Source organism: Haemorhous mexicanus, chromosome 25 (assembly GCF_027477595.1).
Source record: "Haemorhous mexicanus isolate bHaeMex1 chromosome 25, bHaeMex1.pri, whole genome shotgun sequence".
In the NCBI taxonomy this organism is placed as follows: domain Eukaryota; kingdom Metazoa; phylum Chordata; class Aves; order Passeriformes; family Fringillidae; genus Haemorhous; species Haemorhous mexicanus.
Genome location: NC_082365.1, coordinates 2,904,342 through 2,923,707, shown reverse-complemented (window position 1 = coordinate 2,923,707; position 19,366 = coordinate 2,904,342). Strand labels below are relative to the sequence as shown.

General features: G+C 57.0%; 1 protein-coding gene across 1 annotated transcript; it reads left to right on the top strand.

The window, feature by feature from the left end:
• The first annotated feature begins 1,665 nt into the window (after positions 1-1,665).
• Positions 1,666-19,345, top strand: LRRN2 (leucine rich repeat neuronal 2). Its single transcript, XM_059867828.1, has 2 exons — positions 1,666-1,922; positions 17,037-19,345. Exon 2 carries the CDS (start codon positions 17,293-17,295, stop codon positions 19,318-19,320), a length of 2,028 nt encoding a protein of 675 aa, XP_059723811.1. The 5' UTR covers positions 1,666-1,922; positions 17,037-17,292; the 3' UTR covers positions 19,321-19,345.
• The last annotated feature ends 21 nt before the right edge of the window (positions 19,346-19,366 follow it).

Genomic DNA, 19,366 nt, shown 5'->3' with positions numbered 1-19,366 from the left:
AAACCCACCCCTGCTCCAGGTGCCCCCAAACCCTGGCAGCAGGCACAAAATCCACCTGGAAGGGCTTTCCCAGCCCGCCAAATCCACCTGGAAGGGTTTTCCCAGCCCACCGGGAGCTCCTCAGCAGTTTCCACAGGATGTTAACTGGATTTGGGAAAAACAAATGGGAATTTCCTCGTATGACCCAGCTTCGATTTTTCCTTTTGGGGTTGGACAGTCCTGGAGGGGCCGGGGCAGCTGAGCCCCCCGACCCCGGGGACGCTCTGCAAAGCCCGGCAGTGACGCTAAAGCCGAGCCCGGCTCCCGCTCGGGCTCTGCCGGGGGGGGCGGACACGCGGCCGGGCAGGGACTCGATGCCATTGAAGTGCTGCCAATTAAATCAGGTCACTCCGAGCTCTCTGCGAGCTCTGCTCGGCGTGTGCGCGGCCCCGCTCCAGCCCCGAGCTCCAGCCCCGAGTTCCAGCCCTGATCCAGCCCCTAATTCCAGCCCTGATCCAGCCCCGAATTCCAGCTCTGAGCCAGCCCCAAATTCCAGCCCTGATCCAGCCCCAAATTCCAGCCCCGAATTCCAGCCCCGAGTTCCAGCCCCAAATTCCAGCCCCGATTTCCAGCCCCGAGTTCCAGCCCCAAATTCCAGCCCTGATCCAGCCCCCAGCCCCGAATTCCATCCCCGAGTTGCAGCCCTGATCCAGCCCCCAGCCCCGAATTCCAGCCCCGAGTTCCAGCCCTGATCCAGCCCCAGCCCCGCTCCATCCCCGCTCCGGCCCCGCTCCGTCCCCAGCCCCGGGCGGTGGCCCTGGGAAGGAGCCAAGCCCCGGCTCCGCTCGCCAAACCGAGCGTGGAACGGACACTCGGTGGCCGCTGTCACCGCCCCCCTCCCCGGGGCCATCTGTCCCTCCCCGGGGATGGGAAAGGCTTTTCTGGGATGACAAAAAGTCTAGGGGTGCTCTGTTGCCCCCACCCCAAATCCTGCCCTTGTCCCAGCCCCACAGCTGCCAGTGACAGGTTCTTGTCCCCATGTCACGCTGGGTGTCACCGTGGGTGGGGTCTGTGTCGCTCTCTGGGTGACACAGCTGGGATCCCCGCTCTCTCCAGGGTAAAAGGCAGATTTTTCCCAGTTTTTTTCCCAAGGTTAAGAGTCCCTGAACACCCCTTTTTGGGGAAAACGAGCCCCTGGCAGCGCGTCCTGCTTGGGGACAGCGCTGGGGAACCCCGCGGGGTGGCCGCGCTGTCCCCTCGGGGCGGGACACGGGGCTGGCGAGGCCACACGCGGCCGCATCTTTGGAAATGCCGAGAAATCCCGGTGGGCAGAAGGAGATTTGGGACACCAATCCCAAATCCACCGAGTGTCCCCTTCCCCTCCCACCCACCCCCGCAGCCCCCCCGGGCTGGGCGAGCCCCGGCTGCGGGGAGGGGACGGCGGTGGCGCAGCGGGAGCGCTGCGGATCCCGAGGGCCGGCTCAGCATCCCCGGGAGCGCCTTCATCCCTCGGGATCATCCCCCGGGAGAGGCCGCGGGCGCTGCCAGAGCCGCAGGGGTTAAGGCAGGAGCTGCCTCGGGTGGGTGGCACGTCGTGGCGACAAGGCTGGAGTGAGGAGGAGGAGGATTGGGGAGGGAGGGGAGGAGAGGGAGGAGGAGGAGGAGGAGGAGGAGGGGGAGCGGGGACTGTGCGGCTGCGAAGGCGCCGGGCGAGCGAAGGCTGAGGAGCTCTCCCCGCCGCCTCCAGCCCTGAGGGTCAGCGTGGCCGGAGGGTCCTGTTGGCCCTGTCCCCGTCCTAAGCGACAAGGACAGACCCCACCAGCGGCGACAGCTCCGGAGCCCCCCGGCCTTTTGTCTGCCAGCCGAGCCAGATGTGCGGGCAGCTGTGGCGGGGGGTGGCAGGCGGTGACAGCGGCGCCGGGGGACGGGGACAGACTCGGAGGGTGAGTTGGGGGCCACGGCCGTGGTTCGGGTTTTTGGGCCGGGGGTGACTTTGGGGGGGCTCCGGAGCTCTGCAGCACCGAGCCCTCGCCTCGGCAGCTCGCTCGGGGTTGTTTTTTTCCCATTCCAGAGCTTTGCTTTCCCTGCTCGATGCCGGATTTGAGGAGAAATGGTGCGTTTGGAAATAACCGGGGTGGGGGGGGGAAAAAACACAGGGAAGGGAATGGAGGGAGAGCGGCGCTCCGGGAGGGAAGAAAGGGACGGGGGGCAGGCAGGGATGGCTCCCAGGTACAGCGGGGAGCTGCATTCCCGCTCCTGGAAACTCCTCCGGGATCGAGCGGATCCTCGCCCCGGCGCGGCTGGGAACGGGGGGTGACGGCGGCGGGGCCGGGGGTGATGCGCTGGTCACGGAGCCGCCGGCGGGGCTGGGATCCAGGGATGCTGGCAGGATGCGATCCAGGCGGGAGCGGCGCTTCCCGGGCATTAACCCCTCGGTGCCCGAGCGACGCGGAAAATGTGACGGGAGGGACATTGGGTGTGAAACAGAGAAAGGACGCGGTCCTTGGGGCTCCTGGCCAGCCCTCCTTCACCTGCTCGGCCACCCCAGGGAGGGGACAGCCGGCCGAGGAGGGGGGGACAGCAAAGGTGATGGCAAAGGACGCGTCGGGAAAAGCCGTGGTGTCATTCTGGTGTCATTTTAATGTCATTTTCCTGCTTTCTGTGCCGGTGCCGTGTTTACCTCCCCCCGCTGCCCAGCCCTGCCCCTCCCCGCCGCGGCTGCACCCGCCCGCAGTGCCCGGGTCCCTGTGCCAGCGCCCAGCCCTGCCCGGGGCCGTGCCCAGCCAGCCGGGAGAGCCCCGGGGTGATCCCGGGAGCCGCTCCGGGAAAGGGCTCGGGGCCGGCAGGGACCCCGCGCTCCGTGCGTGGCTGAGCCAGCGCTGCCCTCGCCTCTCCCGGCGCTCAGCCCGGCTCTGGCTTCTCCCAGAGCCTGGAAAAGGGGATTGGAGGCACCCAGGAGGAGCGGGAGAAGCCCTGGACACGCAGGGCCGGTCCCAGTGAGAGCCCGGAGGGGCGCGGGGCGTGCGGGGGGCCGGGAGGAGCCCCCGGGAGCGGCGTTCCCGGGGATGCTGTGGCTGGAGCTGCAGGTGGGCGCTGCCGTCGGGATCCGCTTCCTCCAGCCTGGATGTGCCAAGGCTGGCAGCGCCGGAGCCACGCGCGGGTGTCACCTCCGTCCCCTCCTGCGTCCCCCGTGTGTCCCCTCCCTGTCCCCTCCTCGGGACGCGGCGCTGGTGCGGAGCCAGGACCCGGCCCTGCGTTCCCCGGAGCCCCGATCCTGCAGCCTGGGCGCGGGCAGAGCCCCTGGAAAAGCTGGGATGGGAATGGCTCATCCCTGCCTCCCTCATCCCGAGCCTGCGGTGGCGGGAGGCGGCTCAGGACAAGATTCCCTGTCCTGGGGATTGTCCTGGGGTGTCCCTCAGGTCACTCCAGGGACATGGGGCAGCATCTCCAGGCTCCAGCCTTGGCTCCCTGTGCCAGGGGATGCTGATCCCGCCCTGCCGAGGCTTTTCCTGGCATTCCCGGCTCTCTGTGTCCCCTCTGCGGGCGGTGGGAGCGGCTTTGTCACCTGCTGGCACGGCTGGAAGTGGCAGAGCAGGGTCGGGGTCTGAGGGCAGGGCTCGGCCTCTGCTCCTCGGCCGTTCCCAGCCCTTCCCTTGGGCTGGGATCTCTCTTCCCATTCCCAACCCTTCCCTTGGGCTGGGATCTCTCTTCCCATTCCCAGCCCTTCCCTTGGGCTGGGATCTCTCTTCCCATTCCCAGCCCTTCCCTTTGGCTGGGATCTCTCTTCCCATTCCCAACCCTTCCCTTGGGCTGGGATCTCTCTTCCCATTCCCAACCCTTCCCTTTGGCTGGGATCTCTCTTCCCATTCCCAGCCCTTCCCTTTGGCTGGGATCTCTCTTCTCATCCACAGAGGAAAACCGGGAGCTGAGCCGTGCCCAGAGCTCCGGCAGAGCCCGTGGGATTCCTCTGGCACAGGGAAAAGGGCCGGGAATTCTGCAGGACCCTGATCCAGCCCCATCCCAACCTCATCCCGGCCCCATCCAGCCTCAGAAGGGCTGCAGGAATTCGCCTTTCCCAAAATCTCGGGCTTTGAGCTGGAATTGCCCCCTGGGGGTTCAGAGGAGCTGTTCCCATTCCCACGGAATCTCGGATTCCCCCGGAATTCCAATCCCAGAGGTGGAGCAGAGCCCCTGCTGCCCTGCTCCTTCTCCTGAAGCCCAGAGATCGTCCCTGCTCCTGCTTTCAGCTGGAAAAACACTTCCCTGCCGTTTTGGGATGTGTTCCTGCATTTCCTGGCTAGGACAGGGATTGGGGAGATGCTGGGAATGTCCAGAGCTGGCACGGGGGAGGTTGGGAATGTCACCTGTGCAGGTGAACCCCAAACACGAGGCTCTGCCCCTTTATTCCCAGATTTCCTCCTGGATCACCCTGGTCATTAACGCCTCTTCCCTTCCCCGGGAGATTCCATGGGATAACATTCCCGATGTCCCAAAAGGATAAAAATTCGTCACCACCCCCCCCTTTTGCTCCCAAATCCCTTTTCCAGGACAAGAAGGAGCTGTTCCCGCTGTCTGTTCCCAATCCCAGCCCCTGGAATGAGGGCTGGGATCTCTCCCTCCCCCATGATTTTGGTTTTATGGGATTATTCCCAAGGGAATAATTCCCAGCCCAGCTCGGGAAGGAGAATCCCAATCCCAGCTGCTGCTTCCCACCAGGGCACCGGGATAAGCAGGAAAATGGGATGAGTTCAAAACTCCTGAAATTTGGGGGCGTTCCCTGTGGATAAAGCCCCGGGCTGGGATTTTGGGGTGGAATTTTGGGATCAGGATCGCTGCTCCTGAGTCGGGGAATAAACCTGGATAAAGCTGGCAACTTCCAGCATCCATTTCTGCAGGAGCCAGGCAGCCTCTGGAATTCCCAGCAGCATTCCAGGCCATCCATTTATTTATGGAAGGCTTTGGAAAAGGTGAATCCAGCAGCTGAATTTTAGGATTTTTTGGGAAAATCGCCTTTGCTGTCCCCTCTCCATCCAGCCAGGAGTTCTTGGGGATCATTCCCATGAAAATTCCCACAGATTCCAAGGTGGGATAGGGGCTGGAAAACCCCCTCCAAATGCTGGCAGTGGGAGCTGTTTGCAAACACTGGGAAAAGCAGGAATTGTGTGGCGGCTCTGCTCGGAGCACGATCCCAGAGAACAAATAAAGATGGGAAAAATTGGGATCCGTTCCCAGACAATTCACAAAGGATTTAATTGGGACTGGAGTCTGGGGCTCTCCTCACCCAGACTGGATCCATAAATTATTCGGGGATAAATTATTTGGGATAAATTATTCGGGATTAATTATTCAGTGGCTCTGCTTGGAATTAAGGCCGGGTCTTCCCCTCCAGGAATGATCCTGGATCTTCCTGACCCTCTCCAGGTTCCAGAGTCTTCCAATCTCTGTTAAAAATCCCATTTTTAATGGAATTTAGAGCCATCCTATCAAAAATAATCAATGCCAGGTGAAATTTGAGGGTTGGTGCTTTGTCCTTCCCAGTGGCCAAAATGAGGAGAATCCAGGCTGGAAAAAAAAAAAAAAAATTGAGTTTTTGGGGAGGAGAGAGGATTTAATAAGGAATTTTAAATGAGGAATTTGGAATCGGCAGGAAAAGGGGTTTTGCATCTGAACCGTCTTTTCCCACAGGATCAGAGCAGCCAGCTCCTGATCTTTTTTAGGAAGGAGAAAAAGCAGCTTTGCTTCCCTGATTCCCCAGCAGGACCTTTGGGAATAAAGATGGGGGAGAAAAGCATTAAAAATACAAATTCTGCCTGGAAAAAAGGGGGGGAAAAGGGGATTTTTCCTATTTGTGATCCATTAAAAACGCGCCGATTCGGTCTGTGCCGGGAGAAGCTTTTCCAAAGCTTTTCCATGGTGCCGTTGTCGCCCTTTCCAGGACGATCCTTACATTTCAAGGAATATTTTGGCTGCTCCAAGCGGCGTTTGACGCCTCATCAAAGCCTCTCCCTCGCCTCGAAATCCCAAAAAAAAGAAAAAAAAAGAGGAAATGGGGCGGAGGCTTTGATCCCGATTTGCAAATCGCTGCGGAGCCGCGCTTTTCCCAGGAATGTTTGGATTCCCATGGAAATTTCTGAGCTCGGTCCCATTTCTGAGTCACTTTTCCCGACTCCCACGAACTCCCGGGATTGGTTGTCCCAATCCTGGCTCTGGGAAGCTCCGGCATTCCCGAATTCCCGGAGTTTGGCAGGGTTCATCCCTTTGGAAGCAGTCCGTCAGAATTCCAGGTCCCTGAATTTCCATCCACACTGAAATCCCCCGCTGGAATTCCATGGAATTCCCTTTCCATGGAATTCTTGTTAAAAAAAGGGATTTCAGGGGCATTTCCCAGCTGTTTTCATGGATCTTTAAAAATTCCTTGGCTCCTTTTTTCCCGGTAAAATCCTCTTGGGAAGTGCTGCTTCCTTGGGCAGGGTTGTCCTCCCTGGCTTGGCCATGGATTTTCCCAATTTTCCTGGAATTCCCAAGATGCTGGAAAAAGGTGGGAGAGCAGGAATTTCTCCTGCTGTGCCCACACTCGTGCTGGGAAATGGATTTGGGAAAGGGATTTGGGAAAGGGATTTGGGAAAGGGATTTGGGAGATGGATTTGGGAGATGGATTTGGAAAATGGATTTGGTTCCATCATCAGCCCTCGAGGTTTATGGGGACAGGGATCAGCTTTTCCTGCTGCATTTTCCAGGTTTTCCTGTTGCAGAATTCCTGGGAAATGAGGGATTTTTCCATGGGAAGGAGGGGGATGAGCAGTTGGGATGTTCCGTGGCTCTCCAAAGCTTTTCCTTCCTGCTCCAAAGCCATTCCAGCTCCAAACCCAGCTCATCCCAGTTTTCCTTCATGGATTAATTCCCTTTTCCCTCCTCTCCCTGCCCTCACAAGGATGATTTTATTCCAGATAAGCTGGAAATGGAATTTACCGGGAATCAGGGAGGGTTTTTCCACCCGGTGGATGTTCAGGATCCACATCCCGCTGGAAATTCCCTCTCCGGGAGAGGCTCAGCCCCCAAAATTCCATAAAAACAGCGCTGCTCCCTCCCCTCCCCAGCTCCCCGAGCCTTTCCCGGCGCTTCCAGAGGGATTTGCCTCCATCCCACGGATCCGCTCCGTGCCCGGGGAGGGGGTGAGGCAGCCCCGGAGCCGTGCCTGGCAGTTGCCATGGCAACCGTAGGTTTTCCTTAGGATTCCTAATGACTCCCTGGCATCCGCGCCGATCCACGGCTTTTTTTGGGATGCTGGGGGTTGTTCCCCTTCCTTGGCGGGGCTGGATCCGCTTGAAAAGCCGGGATTTGATCTTTTCCCGGTTTTTTTTTTCTGCTGGAGCTTCCCTTCTTTCCGCCCTGAGTGTGGCCAGGGATTCCAGACTTGGAATTTGTTGGGACTTGGGAGCTGAGCCACCTCGGGCTGTCCCCTGGCAGCAGGACCTCGTGTCCTTGTGGAATTCCAGAGGCCCTGGAGGCTGCGGGATCCAGGGACCCCCAGGGCGGGATCGGCTCCCCCAGGAGAATCCCGGATCCTGCAGACACATCTGGGATGGGATTCCAAAGGGGTTTGGTCATTCCAGGCCTTTCTGGCATCCAAAGAGGTGGGAATGCTCCAGGAGAAAACCAGGGAGAGGCTTCCCTGGGATTGGGAATGGCACTGATCCCACGGCTGCCACCCTGAGCTGGAATTCCGTGGGATCAGCCCTGAGGGTCTCCCTGCTCTTTGTGATCCCATCCCAGCTCCCATTCCCGACTCTGCAATTCCCTGGAATCGCTGCCCCATCCCTGCCTCCCGTTCCTCTGGGGGGAGAAGATTCATCCATGGATGGAGAGACAAAAAGCTGGAAGTGGGGAGGGCCTGGCTGAGCAAAATTCCCGGTTCTCCAGTGAGATTCCCTCTTCTCCAGCAGAATTCCCAGTTCTCCAGTGAGATTCCCGGTTCTCTTGTGAGATTCCTGGTTCTCCAGCAGAATTCCCAGTTCTCCTGTGAGATTCCTGGTTCTCCAGCAGAATTCCCAGTTCTCCTGTGAGATTCCTGGTTCTCCAGCAGAATTCCCAGTTCTCCAGCAGAATTCCTGGTTCTCCAGTCAGATTCCCAGTTTTCCAGCCAGATTCCTGGTTCTCCAACCAGATTTCTGGTTCTTCAGCAGAATTCCCAGTTCTCCTGCGAGATTCCTAGTTCTCCAACCAGATTTCCCAGTTTTCCAGCCAGATTCCTGCTTCTTCAGTGAGATTCCCTCTCCTCCAGCCCTCTCCAGCCACTTCCCTGTGCAGCATTCCCACCTGCAGCAACAACACAGAGCCACAGGAATATTTTTCCCTACCTCAGGAATATTTTTCGCAACTTCAGGAACCTCTGGAGAAACAACAGGAGCGTTCCCTCCACAGGTTCAGTTTGAATCACACCCAGGGAATCATTCCCGGGTTTTTTTTCACTTCCCATGTCCTGGATTTCCACTCCCGGCCCTCCCTCCCTGCCTGGGGGAAGCTGAAGGAGCCTGGATTTATCCCTCCGGAGGGAATCCCACCCCAACACCAGGCTGCAGGAATATTTCTTCCCAAAATACCCTGAGGGTGCTCCCGGCCCTTCCCAGCCTCTGGATCTGGGGGCTGGGAGGTTTCCACCCAATCCAGGATCCTGGAATGCCAGGAGCCTCCTTCTCCAGCTGGAAAATTGTGGATGGCTCGGGATGGCCTCTGCATCCTTTGGATCCCACAATTCATGGAAAACCACAGGGATTTGGGAGCTCAGACCCTTTGACATCCCCTGGAGTTCAAATCCTTTGACATTCCCGGACATTCCTGTCCTCATCCCGCTGCCCTTGGAGGGGGAAGGGAAAAGGGGGAGGTTTGGGGGGAGCTGCTCCGCAAATGAGGCGGCGTTAATGAGGAATTAATTATCGATCCGCTGGGAAGGTCACAGGGAATGACACAGCAGCGTCCCTGCAGTGCCCTGCAGGGAGCAGCGCTGGATTTATGGAATTCTGGGGGGCTGAGCCCTTCCCTGGGCTCCCAGAGAGGGATTTTCCAGCGGGATGTGGATCCTGAGCCTTCCCCCTGCGCTCACAGGATGGAAAAACCCGGCCTGATCCTGGAAAAATCCCTCAGCTCCTTTAGGGAACGGGATGGGATGGGATCCATAGGATGGGATGGGATGGGATCCATGGGATGGGATCCATGGGATGGGATGGGATGCGATGGGATGGGATCCATGGGATGGGATGGGATGGGATGGGATCCATGGGATGGGATGGGATCCATGGGATGGGATGGGATGGGATGGGATGGGATGGGATGGGATGGGATGGGATGGGATGGGATGGGATGGGATCCATGGGATGGGACGGGGATCCTGGTGTTTCCCACCAGGTGAGATCCATTGTCTGATCCATTCCAAATCCATTCCCATTCCTGATCCATTTCCAATCCATTCCCATTCCCGATCCATGTCCCACCCAGGCCCCACCTGGGAGCCAGCACAAGGAACTCCCCCGATCTGCGATCTGCGGAGCCATCAGAACAATTAACTCTCACTAATTGCAATTGTCCTCTGCTCCCGTTTTAATTCACCCTAATGAAGGCTGAGTGATTCCATTGTGCTCCTGCTCCCCCAGCACCCCCAGCCCCTTTCCTGGGAATTCCAGGAATTCCGCTGTGAATTCCCGCTGGGTTCCAGATCCCAGAGCTGACAGAAGATTAATTCCAGGGTTGTGTCCCTGCTGTCACAGCCTGCCAGCCCGGCTGCTCGCCCTCTGCCACCAAACCTCCCTGGGATCTCAGGGAATCCTGAACTTTTCCTGGGATTCTCAGGGAGTCCCAAACCTCTCTGGGATACTCAGGGGATTCTGGGTTTCTCTGGGATGCTCAGGGGATCCTGGATCTCTCTGGGCTCCTCAGGGGATCCTGGATCTCTCTGGGATCCTCAGGGAATCTCAAACTTTTCCTGGGATCTTAGGGAACCCTGGATCTCTCTGGGATGCTCAGGGGATCCTGGATCTCTCTGGGATCTCAAGGGATTCTGGATTTCTCTGGGATGCTCAGGGAATCCTGAACTGTTTTGGGATGCTCAGGGAATCCTGGATCTCTCTGGGGAGATGTTCAGGGAACCCTGAACTTTTTTGGGATGCTCAGGGAACCCTGGATCTCTCTGGGATGCTCAGGGAATCCTGAACTGTTTTGGGATGCTCAGGGAACCCTGGATCTCTCTGGGATGCTCAGGGAAGCCTGGATCTCTCTGGGATGCTCAGGGAAGCCTGGATCTCTCTGGGATGCTCAGGGAAGCCTGGATCTCTCTGGGATGCTCAGGGAAGCCTGGATCTCTTTGGGATGCTCAGGAAATCCTGGATCTCTCTGGGATGCTCAGGGAATCCTGGATCTCTCTGTGATGCTCAGGGAATCTCAAACTTTTCCTGGGATGCTCAGGAAATCCTGGATCTCTCTGTGGGAATGCTGGGGGTTCCCAGCTCCCCACAGTTCCCAGTGCAGGGACTGGAGCAGCGCTGATCTCAGAATTTCCCAAACTCTGGAAGCAAATTCCACTTGGAAGCTTTCCCTGGAACCCTCAGTGACAGCTTCCAGAGGTGGAAGGGCTCTGAATTATCCCTCAGGAAGGAGATCCTGGGGATGGCTCAGGAAAAACCAGCCAGGAAGGGCGTGGGGCAGGAGGGGAATATTTGGGATATTCTGGGAATGCACCTGCGACCTCCCTGCCTGGATAGGAAGGGGCTGGATTGGGAAATTCCACAGAGTTCCGCCCTGTGTGGGAGGGAAAACGAGCCAAGGCTCTGCAAATCATAAAAAAAAAAGGTGATGAATACCCCCAAATCAGCTTTTTCCTCCTTCCCCACCCCCTTTCTGCCTGGAATGTTCTTCCTTGCCGTTGGAAATGTGGGATTTGGGAGCGGGGATCCACAGGCACGGCTGGAGTTCAGCTCCTGCTGCAGCCTGGAGCTGCTGCCAGGCGCTGGAGCTGCTCCCAAAAATGCAGAGAGCTGCAGCCCAGCACGGCTGGGGGGGCTGAGAAACCTGGATTTTCCAGAGGGAAGGACAATCCAGCTGAAATTCCAACTCCCCAGTCCCGGATTTCTGCAGGGGCAGAGCTCAGCCAGCTTTTCCCCCCATGGAATTTGGGCAATTCCAAATGCTCCAGGTTAAGCCCATGGCCTGAGGCTCAGGGATAAAAAATGAGATGGGCCCAGGGCTGAAAATCAGGGATTTGAGATTTCCTGGCTGAAATTCATGGATTTGAGATTTCCTGGTTGAAAATCATGGATTTGAGGCTTCCGGGCTGAAAATCAGAAAAATCTTTCTGGTTGAAAATCATGGATTTGAGACTTCTGGGCTGAAAATCATGGATTTGGGATTTCCTGTCTGAAATTCATGGATTTGAGGCTTCCTGGTTGAAAATCATGGATTGGAGATTTCCTGGCTGAAATTCATGGATTTGAGGCTTCCAGGCTGAAAATCAGAAAAATCTTTCTGGTTGAAAATCATGGATTTGAGACTTCTGGGCTGAAAATCATGGATTTGGGATTTCCTGGCTGAAATTCATGGATTTGAGATTTCCTGGCTGAAAATCAGGGATTTGAGATTTCCTGGTTGAAAATGAGGAAAATCTTTCTGGTTGAAATTCATGGATTTGAGGCTTCTGGGCTGAAAATCAGGAAAATCTTTCTGGTTGAAAATTGTGGATTTGAGACTTCTGGGCTGAAAATCATGGATTTGGGATTTCCTGTCTGAAATTCATGGATTTGAGGCTTCCTGGTTGAAAATCAGGGATTTGAGATTTCCTGGCTGAAATGCATGGATTTGAGGCTTGCTGGTTGAAAATCAGGAAAATCTTTCTGGTTGAAAATCATGGATTTGAGGCTTCTGGGCTGAAAATCAGGGATTTAAGGCTTCCTGGTTGAAAATCGTGGATTTGAGGCTCCTGGGCTGAAAATCCCTGGGGATTTATCCCCACAGGAATGAATTTTTGGAAAGGCCAAACTCCAAAAGCTGAATTTTGAAGAAGGGACCCAGCCCAGGGACCCGAGCATCTCCTCAGCCTCCAAAGCTCCCTTGGGGTGGGATGTGCGATCCTTAGGGAATGACTGTGGCATCCAAACCCCTCTGGAATGTGCAGTTTGCAGCAGAGAGGGCCAAATTCTGCCCCTTTTTCCTGACTGGAGGTTGAGCCTGGATCAGGGATGCTACAGGAACCTGTGGGAGTGTTTGGAGGGGGAAAACCACGACCAAAACAATTCCAGAGACAATTCCGAGCCTGGAAGCGCCGGGATGAGCACACCAGGCTGATTTCCCAGCCCTCCTCATTAAAATCCAGCCGGAGAGAGGCAGAGAAGCAGCGAGATAAGAGATAAGAGGCGGCTGCTGCCCCCGGGGCTCCCGAGCCGGAGCCGAGCTCTTCGCTGCTCCCGGCTGCGTTTTTATCTCCCGGCTGCCTCCCCGACAAGCAGGAATAACAGGAATCGCGGAGATGCAGGAGGATGGGGAAAAAAACCCCAACAATAAATAAAAATCCCATCCCTGTGCACAAAACAAGGATTGAGTGAGGGGAGAAATCGCTGGGAAAGGAGTTTGGAGCGGGTTCTGCCCATCCTGGTGGATCCAAACCCTGTCCAGCCTGGCCTTGGACACTTCCAGGGTGGGGAAAGCCCTCGTGGGGAAGGATTTCTTCCCAAAATCCCATCTAAACGCACCCTCCCTCCGCTGGGAAAAGCTCCAAGCAAACGCTTCCAAAGCTGCTTTTCCCGAGCAAAAATCCCGGCTCAGACCTCGGCAGGGACTTTGCCAGGAGCTCCCTGACTCGTAGAAATGGATTTTTTTAGGGAATAACATCCTGAAATGGCAGCTGGAGGCTGCTGTGAGGGACACAGGGTGGCACACGATGGGGACACGTGTGGGGACATCGCTGTCCCCCACCGTGTCACCCTCGGGGGTGGTGTTGGGTTTAGGGGGTGAAGCTGCTGGGAAGGGGGGTGGGAATGGCCTGGTATCCCAGGAAAACCTCCCCATCCCAGGAACAGCCTCATAATTCCAGGATAATCCCAGAAAAATCCTCCCAGCCCAGGAAAACTTTCATATTCCAGGGATATGGAATATGGAATACCTGGAACACCTTCCCACCCCAGGAAAATCCTCCCATCCCAGGAAAACTTTCATATTCCAGGAACACCTTCCCATCCCGGGAAAATCCTCACATTCCAGGAAAACTTTCATATTCCAGGAACACCGTCCTATCCCGGGAAAACCCTCCCATCCCAGGAACAGCCTCGCATCCCAGGAAAAACCCTCACATTCCAGGAAAACTTTCATATTCCAGGAACACCTTCCCACCCCAGGAAAATCCTCCCATCCCAGGAAAACTTTCATATTCCAGGGATATGGAATATGGAATACCTGGAACACTTTCCCATCCCGGGAAAACTCTCCCATCCCAGGAAAACTTTCATATTCCAGGAACACCTTCCCATCCCAGGAAAATCCTCACATTCCAGGAAAACTTTCATATTCCAGGAACACCTTCCCATCCCGGGAAAACCCTCCCATCCCAGGAAAATTCTCCCATCCCAGGAACAGCCTCGCATGCCAGGAAAAACCCTCCTATTCCAGGAAAACTTTCATATTCCAGGAACACCTTCCCACCCCAGGAAAATCCTCACATTCCAGGAAAACTTTCATATTCCAGGGATATGGAATATGGAATACCTGGAACACTTTCCCATCCCGGGAAAACCCTCCCATCCCAGGAAAACTTTCATATTCCAGGAACACCTTCCCACCCCAGGAAAATCCTCACATCCCAGGAAAACTTTCATATTCCAGGGATATGGAATATGGAATACCTGGAACACTTTCCCATCCCGGGAAAACTCTCCCATCCCAGGAAAACTTTCATATTCCAGGAACACCTTCCCATCCCAGGAAAAACCCTCCCATCCCGGCAACACCCACCTCGGGAACACCCACCCCGCAACTGCCGAGCTCCAAAACCCCCTGGAATTTCTGCAAACGCTGCGAAGTTTTCCCTGCGGCAGCTCCTCAATCCCATCTCCCGTCTCCAGCCCGGGGTTCCGGGAGCTCGGGGTTTCCATGGAGCCGCGGCGGCCGCGGGGCTCAGCCCGGGCATACAGATGAGGGGCGAGGGGGGGCGGTTGCCACGGTGCCGGCGACATTCGGGGCCCTTTGTCCCTCTACTTCTTCCTCCTTTGTCCCTTTATTTATTTCTTCTTTGTCCCTTTATTTATTTCTTCTTTGCCCCTTAATTTCTTCTTTGTCCTTTTATTCATTTCTCCTTTTCCCCCCTGTATGTCTTCTTCACCCTTTTTTATTTCTCATTTTTGTCCCTTCATTTCTCTTTTGTCCCTTTATTTTCTCCTTCTTCCTTGTGTTTGTCCTTTTCCCTTGTCTTTCTCCTTTTCCACTGTATTTTTCATTTTTCCTTGTATTTCTCCTCTTTCCCTTTTTATTCCTCCTCCTTCCCTTCCTTTCTCTGCTCGTTTTCCCTGCCGAGGTTCCAGCTGGGAGATTCTCTCAGGGTTTGCTCGGAGTTGGGAGATGCTGGGGAATCCCACTTTCCCTGTTTCAGTTGGATTTTGGGATGAGATCCCTCCCTGCGAGGAGCTGGGATGAAATTCCAAGAGAATCCAGGGCTGCTCCATCCCTGGAGTGTCCCAGGCCAGGGTGGAGCGCCCTGGGACCAAGGAGAAGCTGGAGAAGCTGGGGAAGCTGGAAAAGCCAGGAAAGATGGAGAAGCTGGGGAAGCTGGAGAAGTTGGGGAAGCCAGGGAAGATGGAAAAACTGGAGAAGAGAGAGAAGCTGGAAAGGATGGGGAATCCAGAGAAGATGGAAAAGCTGGGAAATCTGAAGATGGAGAAGCTGAGGAATCCAGGGAATCCAGAGAAGATGAGGAAGCTGGGGAATCCAAAGATGGAGAAGCTGGGGAATCCAAAGATGGAGAAGCTGGAGAATCCAAAGATGGAGAAGCTGGAGAATCCAGGGAATCCAGAGAAGATGAGGAAGCTGGGGAATCCAAAGATGGAGAAGCTGAGGAATCCAGGGAATCCAGAGAAGATGAGGAAGCTGGGGGAAATGGGGAATCCAGAGAAGCAGGAGAAGCTGGGGAATCCAAAGATGGAGAAGCTGGAGAATCCAGGGAATTCAGAGAAGATGGAGAAGCTGGGGAATCCAGGGAATCCAGAGAAGATGGAGAAGCTGGGGAATCCAAAGATGGAGAAGCTGAGGAATCCAGGGAATCCAGAGAAGATGAGGAAGCTGGGGGAAATGGGGAATCCAGAGAAGCAGGAGAAGCTGGGGAATCCAAAGATGGAGAAGCTGGAGAATCCAGGGAATTCAGAGAAGATGGAGAAGCTGGGGAATCCAGGGAATCCAGAGAAGATGAGGAAGCTGGGGAATCCAAAGATGGAGAAGCTGGAGAATCCAGGGAATCCAGAGAAGATGGAGAAGCTGGGGAATCCAGAGATGGAGAAGCTGAGGAATCCAGGGAATCCAGAGAAGATGGAGAAGCTGGAGAATCCAGGGAATCCAGAGAAGCTGGAGAGCAGCTTCAAGTTCAGCTCACTCCAAGATCTCCCCCAGCAAAGTCCCAGGAGCAGCCCTGGGAGCTGCCATCCCTCAGGAATGTCACACTCAGGACCAGAAGGGACAGCAGACAGGGCCACCCTGTCCCCACCAGGCTGGAGGTGCCACCATCCCTGCAGGAATTCCAGGAGCTGCTTCCCAGGCACAGCGGGATCAGCCCCATCCTTTCCCTCAGCAGGGATCACTCACTGCCAAAGCTCTTCCCTTTCTCCCAGTTTGTTCCTTTCCATGAATTTTAGTCCCAAGTTTTCCCAAATCCACCATTTTCCCACAAGTTCCCATCCTATGACTCACACAAAGCCCTGGATTATCCTGTATCCAAGATTTCTCCCAGCCATCCATGCTGCAACCCTGCCCTGTGCTGGGAAAAACGGGATAAAATCCAATTATGGACAAAACCAGCAGAGCTGGGGAGGTTTTCCCTGGAAAACCAGAGCTGGAACCAGGTGCCTCTTCCAACCTTTCCTTCACACCTCAAAGAAAACAAATAAACCCCTCCAAATTCCTCCATTTTTTTTTTTTTTTTTTAAGGAGAAAATATTCCCGAGATATTCGAACAGCTGGAGACTTTTACAGACCCGAAAAGGCCGGAGCACTTAAAAGGGAAGGTGTGGATCCATCAGAGGGAAGCGGGAATCGATGGATCCGTCCTCTCCTTTCATGCTGGGCCTGCAGGAGCTGCTTTAAAAGCAGCGGGGAAGGAGGGAAAAGAGCGGGATCGATCCGGGAGGAGTCGATGTGGAATAACCTCGGCTCAGGAGCCCTTTCCAGGGAGGGCACGGCGGGGATAAAACCAAAACTTTGCTTTTCTCACTCTTTTAATGGTTTTTTTGTTTGTTTTTTTCCCCTGCTGGGTGAGAGGCTTTTAAGGGAAGAAAAGGTTGGATTGGGGTCAGCGTGGGGTGGGAGAGCTGGAGGAAACAATGGAATCAAAGGCTGGATTGGGAGAGGGGCAGGAGATGCTGGAGGGTTCAAACCTATCCCAGACCCCCCAGAGTATTCCCGATGTTTGGGGGATGTTTTTCCCTATGGAATATCCCACTGGAGGGCTGCAAATGGGGCTGGAGCTCCTGGATGGGGGATTTGGAGCTGGGGAGGATGAGGAGCAGGGAGCAGAGCCCACAGGAAGATGATTCCCATGGATAATTATTCCCAACTCCCACAGCTCTGGCTCTGCTCAGCCACAGATCCAGGGGCTGCTGGGGCTCCTGGGTAGATTCCATGGGATAATTCCACCTGGATTCTCTGGCATTGGAGGGCACAGTGAATGCCATGGAGATAAAATGGAATTTGTGGATTTGCTGAGCAGTTTTGAGGGCACTGGGAGCCCCAGGCAGGGTCCTGGTGTTTTGTACCTCCCCAACCTGTCCCTTGTTCCCCAGGAGCCCAAACCCTCCTCTAACCCAACTCTGCCATTTTTCCAGGAATGACCTCGAGGAGAAGCCCAGAAGATGCAGCCGAGCACGGGAACGACTCCTTTGGGGAGGAAGAAGAGACCCAGCTCTGACTGAGGTGCCCCCAGCACTTTGAGCTCCCATTTTGGGGGCGCCAGGCAGGGCCCGACCCTTCCAGGGGCTCGCATGGAGCATCTCCCCCCACGGGCACCATCCCCACCTCGCCGTCACCGCCGTCACCCCGTGGCCAGCTCTGGATGCTCCCTGTGACCTTCTCCAGCCCAAAATGAGAGGCCTCCAGCCCAGCTGCCTCCTGCTGTGCGTGGTGGCCGCCAGCGCCATGCCCACGGTGCCCTGGCGGGTGGCGTGTCCCCCGCGCTGCGTGTGCCAGATCCGGCCCTGGTACACGCCCCGCTCCGCCTACCGCGAGGCGGCCACGGTGGACTGCAACGACCTCTTCATCACCTCGGTGCCCCCGGAGCTGCCCGAGGGCACCCAGACCCTGCTGCTGCAGAGCAACAACATCGCCAGGCTGGAGCAGGGCGAGCTGGGCTACCTGCGGAACCTGTCGGAGCTGGATCTGTCGCAGAACAGCTTCTCCGACGTCTGGGATTTCGGGCTCAGGAACATGCCCCAGCTGCTCAGCCTGCACCTGGAGGAGAACCAGCTCTCTGAGCTGCCCGACAGCAGCTTCCCGGGCTTGGGGAACCTTCAGGAGCTCTACCTGAACCACAACCGGCTCCGCAGCATCGCCCCCCGCGCCTTCGCCGGCCTGGGCAGCCTCCTGCGGCTCCACCTCAACTCCAACCTGCTGAGGACGCTGGACAGCCGCTGGTTCCAGATGCTGCCCAGCCTGGAGATCCTCATGGTCGGGGGGAACAAGGTGGACGCCATCCTGGACATGAATTTCCGGCCTCTGGGCAACCTGAGGAGTTTGGTGCTGGCCGGGATGCAGCTGCGGGAGATCTCGGATTATGCCCTGGAAGGGCTGAGGAGTCTGGAGAGCCTGTCCTTCTATGACAACAAGCTGGCAGACGTCCCCAAGAGGGCTCTGCAGCAGGTGCCCGGCCTGAAATTCCTGGATCTGAACAAGAACCCGCTGCAGAGGGTCAAGCAGAGCGACTTCACCAACATGCTGCACCTCAAGGAGCTGGGCCTCAACAACATGGACGAGCTGGTGTCCATCGACCAGTTCGCCCTCATCAACCTCCCCGAGCTGACCAAGCTGGACGTCACCAACAACCCCAAGCTGTCCTTCATCCACCCCAAGGCCTTCCAGCACCTTCCGCAGCTGGAGACGCTGATGCTCAACAACAACGCCCTAAGTGCCTTGCACCGGCAGACGGTGGAGTCGCTGCCCAACCTGCAGGAGATCAGCATCCACGGCAACCCGCTGCGCTGCGACTGCGTCATCCGCTGGGTCAACAGCACCCGGCCCCGCGTGCGCTTCATCGAGCCCCAGTCCACGCTCTGCGCCGAGCCCCCCGACCTCCAGCGCCGCCACATCCGCGACGTCCCTTTCCGGGAGATGACGGAGCAGTGCCTGCCGCTCATCTCCGCCCGCAGCATCCCGGCGCGCCTGGAGGCCGAGGTCGGTGACAACGTGGCCCTGCACTGCCGGGCGCTGGCAGAGCCGGAGCCGGAGATTTACTGGGTGACGCCGGCCGGGGCGAAGCTGCTGCCGTTCGGGGATGATGGGAAGTTCAAGGTGCACTCGGAGGGGACGCTGGAGATCCGCGGGATCGCGGCGCACGAGGCCGGGCTCTACACGTGCGTGGCTCACAACCTGCTGGGCGCCGACACCCGCGGCGTCCGCGTGCTGGTCAACCGCTCCTTCCCGCTGGGCCAGGCCGAGCTGGAGCTGCTGGTGGTGGATGTCCAGCCCCACCACGTCCTGCTGGCCTGGCAGCCGTGCCTCAACGCCGTCTCCTCCAACCTCACCTGGGCCAGCTCGGCGCTGGGGTCACGGCTGGGCTCGGCGCGGATCCCGGCGGGCACCCACAGCTTCAACATCACCCGGCTGCGCCCCGACACCGAGTACCGGGCGTGTCTGCACGTCACCTTGGTGGCATCGCCGGTCAGGCTGGCCTGTGTGACCACCAGGACTAAAGAGGCCACCCAGGGGATGCCGTGGGGACAGGGGACGCTGGTGACGGCGCTGCTGCTGTGCCTGCTGCTCCTGGGGGTGGCGGCGCGGGTCGGATCCCGGCAGGAATCGCTCCACGGGGCCAGGGCTGTGCGTGTGGTTTATCCCGTGCAGCCCCGGGGACACCTGCTGGCCGTGGAGGTGCAGGCGGCACCCCTGGAGTGCTGAGGGAGGATGGATTTTGGGGGGTTCAGTGGGGTTTTGGGGGGGGTGG